Here is a 4,951-nt window from a genome sequence, read left to right on the forward strand (position 1 = left end):
AATACTCTTAATCTTTATTATTTATTAATGTTTTTAAATATGTAAGTGTTAGCAGTGGCATTACTAATAGTTCTCAGAATCATGATTAAGGATTGCATGATTCCTAGGTTCTAAAATATGTTCCAAAATATGATTTCTAGACGCAAGGAGTACCCATAATGTAATAATAATAATAACAATAAACTGACTCCCATGTGCAAAACCAGTGAAGTTCCCATTCATGGTGTTTTGTGGCTCAGATAATCTGTTAGAAAAGAGCCAGGCTTTGTTGTTTCTTCTAACTCGTTTATTAAAAGATTCTTTTTTTACATAGTGTTATATATAATCTCTCAAGAGAACAGAGGTCTGAAAGCACATGATGAGAAGAACAGATGTGAGATCATGTTTGATTTAATGTCCTTTCAGTAAACCACCAATACAATATATCACTCTGAAATTATTTTAAAACTCAATGCAGTTGTCAGCTATTATACTTCAGTTGGAAAAAATAAAGAATAAATCAGAGGAAATGTCTTTAATTTATAGCATTTCTGTGCAAAACAGGGAGAGTCAGGACCCAGAGCCCATATTCTAGCAGCATGGACCATCCTTACATTGAAGGCCGTAGAACAAACATCTTTTAACAACCAACTGTAAAATTCAAGCCTTCTATCTTCCATCAGGATGACCGTGGTGCATTTCTGGTGTGTAAGTCAGGAGAACAATCATGACCCACAGGTGCAGCACTGCCTGTGAAAAGAAATTGAAATGTTGTTTATTTCTTTGATTTATCAAGATGGGAAAAAACTGCATCCCATTTTTCAACACTCACCATGTACAGGATAACAAAAACTCTGGCCATAGGGTAGCGCCTCAGGAAGATACCCAGTCTGATGCTGAAATTACAAAATGTTCCTTTTGTCACAGGGGATCAAACAGAAACAACAGAAACAGTGGAATTATTACAGTGCAGTAATAGTGAGGACAAATACCCTTACCTGAAACGATCAATGGTGCTGGCGGCCTTGCGTACTTTGCCATACACTCCTGGACTGTCCTGATCGCTGAAAAGGATCGGTGTGTTTCTTTGTCGTGCCCCTGAAAATACAACAAACAGAAAAAGACACCATGAGTAAAGAAGTAACTAGGGGACTGTATCTGATTAACTATTAAGCCAAATAAAACACAGAATGACAAAACAAAAGCACATTTTGAGTGTGCGTGTGTGTTGGTATATTCCATTGTTTTGGCATCTATATTAAACAGACTGGGAGATAAAGATGACTGTGGTCCATAAAACTTCTGTAAAAGTCTGATTTATCAAATGCTTTCTAACTAACTAATCTATCCTGTTTGCTGTGGCCTCATAAAAGTATTGAAAATGTAAATAGTATTATAATTATAATGTATATTAGTATTAGTATTAAAAATGGCAGCCCTGTTATTTTTATTGAAACTATCCTGTAAATCCATATCACTGTCCCTTAAAAATGACAAAACATCTTGACCCTCATCTAAACCTCTCCTACCTGGTCCCTCTAGACCGCTCATGTTGATTGTTGGCCCTCCACTCTGTCCACCCTGAGCGTTCTTCAGCTGCTGTTCCAGACGCTCCAGCTGAAAGACCAGGGAGCTTTTTTCTGTGCCCAGAGCCTCCAGCATCGTCTGCTTCTGGATCAACGTCTCTGTCAGCTGGTGGAGGCGATTCTCCAGCTCTGTTTGGCTGTTGCTGAGAGTCTTGTTGGTCAACTGGAAGAAAACATTAACGCGGTTTGTCGCATTGGTGAATTCAGAACTTATATTTCCCATATCCTCTGCTTCTTTTTGACACAAAGCAGATGAGGACAGCCCTTACCTAGGAAGGGGGCTCTGGATTTAGATGTACTGTATAATTATATAGTGACTGACCTGGTTCCTGAGTTTTTGAATTTCATCTTCTCTGTCTTTGATTCTGCTCTGCAGAGTGGTTTTGGCTCGATGTTGCTCTTCCTCTAGGTACTGCAGCTCCTATGATTTAAGAAAAATACAAAAACAGAGTTAAATCATACATATAAAAAATATTAATGTAGTGTCAGGAAAAATATATATTTGTGACAGTTTGTAATTTTCTATAGCTGCCATATTAATAAATCCTCACCTGTTTGTAGCGCTCAACCTCAGCCTCCATCTCCTGCTTAGCTCTGTTCAGTAAGGCCTGTTGCTCCTCTAACTGTACCTGCTGCTCCCGCCATGTCTCTGCTTCTGTCATGGCCGAATTCTCCAAATCCTGAAATAGAAAAACATATCTCATTTGCACAGCTGAATCAACATTTCAGCTGGAGACATATACAAACAATGAACTCAAACAGAAAACAGAAACATTGGTTTTTTCAGTAGATACACAGCACCTCACATCATACACACTGACACAGTGACAGACTTGACCCAGTGCAGCAATCGACCAGGATTTTTCACACAGGGATCAATACAGTATCCGATTACTTTGAATTAACACTTCTTCTATCGACACACTAATTTACAGCATCTCACCTGTATTTCTGTCCGAAGCGTTTGCACTTGCCCCTGTAGTTTTTGGATGTCTTCCCTCTGCATTTCCTTCTCGTGACGCAGATCCTCCAGCTCCAGAACCATGGCCCCGCTGCCATCCAGAGTGTCCAGACCAGATCCCTCCTTCAGACTGCTGATCAACTTCTCTTTGGACTAGTAGACAATTTATAATGTGATCAAAAACTAGCTAATTAAAAGAAATGTACAAACAGCTATGGTTTAAAAACAGTGATTGCGTAACAGTTTAATGAATCCTGATGCTACGAATGAAAGTCTTACTTGTAGGATGCGCGACGCTTTGTGCTTGTAGTCTTGTAACTCCTGTTTGGCAGCCTCAGCTACAGCTTTGGCACTTTTCAATTGCTGCTGGAGGTCGTCGACCTTGACCTTCTCCTCTCCACCTCGCCGCTCTGCTGCAGTCACCGTTCCTGCGAGGGTCTGCCTCTCAGCCTCCAATTTGGACAGGCGGCCAGCATACTCAGTCTGCACAAGGACAGAGAATTAAGAAGTCTAATAATTTCCATGCATTCAACCTAGACTCAACTGTCACATATTAAGAAAGATCTGCATCATGTGCACCTGCATCTGCCTGTAGCTGTCCTGTTCCCTCCTGAGAGCTGTTTCAGCCTCTCGCAGCCTCTCCTGTATCGTTTCTAGAGCTTGGGAGTGCATGCTGCTCCCTTCTGTGTGGTCTTGCATGATTCTAAAAATCCAACAGGGAAAAATAATATCTAAACCCACTGATAAAAGGCAGAATCTCATCTCTACTTCTGAAGGTGGTCACAAGAATGTACCTTGACTTCTCCTTTTGTGCCTCATCTAATGCGGCACTGCGGGACTTCAGCAGCTGATCAGCTTCATCGAGTCTGATTTTTAAGACTGCTAGTTGACCGTCTTTAGCAGAGAGGGCTTCTGTCAAGTCATCAACCTGTGAGCGAAGTTCCCGTAACATCCGGTCAGTCTGAGACTGCTCCGAGTTCCATCTGTCTGCACGTAGACGCGTCTGGTTCAATTCTACATGAGTAGAAAAGCACTTAATCAATACAGAGGGATGGGTGCAGATATGTGGGTCATGATTGTTCCCATCTTGTCTCATCTCTTACCATCTTGTAAGTCTTTTGCTCTCTGGATGACTGAAGCCATCTCCTGGTTGAGGGAGGCCACCTCACTGCGCAGCAGCTGATTCTCCAGACGCAGACTGGACATGATCTGGCTCTGTGGCTCCTCTGTGGGAGGAGGAGGAGGCTCCTGCCTGCTGGACTCCTGAGGGACAGCCAATCCTGAGTCTGAACTGTCAGGTGTGTCTGTGGTGGCCAGGTGAGGGTGACGAGAGAACACACAATTTTATCATTCAGATATAAATGTCAGAATGCAATTTATGTAAATAAGGCAAGAAAATATGGCTGCCTTTGGGGCTCATCCAGTGGTGGACAATAATAAACAGTAGTAATAACACAATAATATACAAATTTAGTGGCAATGTAAACCGATTATTGACTTAGATAATCAACCCTTTTTTCACACACTGACTGAAAATGACACTAAAATAAAATGGAGGGTCTTACTCCTACCTTGGCTTTGCTCTTTAGCCGAGCTCTCCTCTGACGTTTTAATGCTGTGAGCAGACAGTGAGCTCATGCTTGAGGCTCTGGACACACCCCGGGTTGAAGGGGGCGTCGACGGGGCTGAGGGGATTGTATGAGGAGTGGTGGAAGGAGCGGGTTCTGGGGTTTGGGCCTCAGTAACTGGAACTGACACTTTGATATGTTCTCGTCTTGAATCCCTCCTGTTGCTGACCGGAGGGTCTGAGCTGTTCAGAAAGTCAAAGAGCATGTCATCGTCCACATCCTGCTCGCTCTTTTTGCGCCTCACAAAGCCAGACGAGGTCTTGGCAGAGCTGGGGCCACTGGCGCCAGAGCCGGAGGGGATACTGGCCACGCTGACGGTACCAGCCAGCAGGGTTGCACTGGATCTCTTTATGTTGCCAGCTGCTGCAGTGATGAAGCTCTGTGCCTCATCAGAGGATGCATAGGCATGATGCGTCGCCGCTGCGTCGCTCTTGTACGCTGCAGTGTTGTATTCAGGTTTGACGGTCGATTCTTCTTCATAGGACGAAAAGGAGGATGTTCTTGTCTGGTTTTTGGTCAGTGCCGTGGCAGCTCCCTGGTCCACTTTGTTCAGGAAGTCTTCCGCTTTCCCGGCCAAGTCGGTAAACCAAGACATTTTGTATCCTGACGGCAGAAACACAACAGCACATTACCACCACTGAGGGGCCCTCGAGCAGAGGCCCTTAACCCTATTCAAGAGATCTGACTGTGGTTGTATGAGGTTGAGGCTATTGTGTAATGAATGAATTAATAATTGTTATAATCAATATCTCCAAAACTCCTATTAAAAGATAAATCCATATAAAATCAGCGAGTCA

General features: G+C 43.2%; 1 protein-coding gene across 1 annotated transcript; it reads right to left on the reverse strand.

Moving 5' to 3' along the window:
- Positions 1–374: 374 nt before the first annotated feature.
- Positions 375–4,757, reverse strand: golga5 (golgin A5; the record flags this gene model as incomplete). Its single annotated transcript, XM_035673481.1, is given in 12 exon segments — positions 375–729; positions 812–875; positions 978–1,077; positions 1,509–1,728; positions 1,888–1,986; positions 2,117–2,245; positions 2,509–2,679; positions 2,806–3,009; positions 3,106–3,229; positions 3,321–3,540; positions 3,630–3,830; positions 4,098–4,757. Coding segments are annotated over 12 exon segments (2,265 nt in total). The 3' UTR covers positions 375–648.
- Positions 4,758–4,951: the final 194 nt, after the last annotated feature.

This window comes from Morone saxatilis, unplaced genomic scaffold, assembly GCF_004916995.1.
Source record: "Morone saxatilis isolate NCDOM2014 unplaced genomic scaffold, NCSU_SB_2.0 Contig3, whole genome shotgun sequence".
Taxonomy (NCBI): Eukaryota; Metazoa; Chordata; class Actinopteri; family Moronidae; genus Morone; species Morone saxatilis.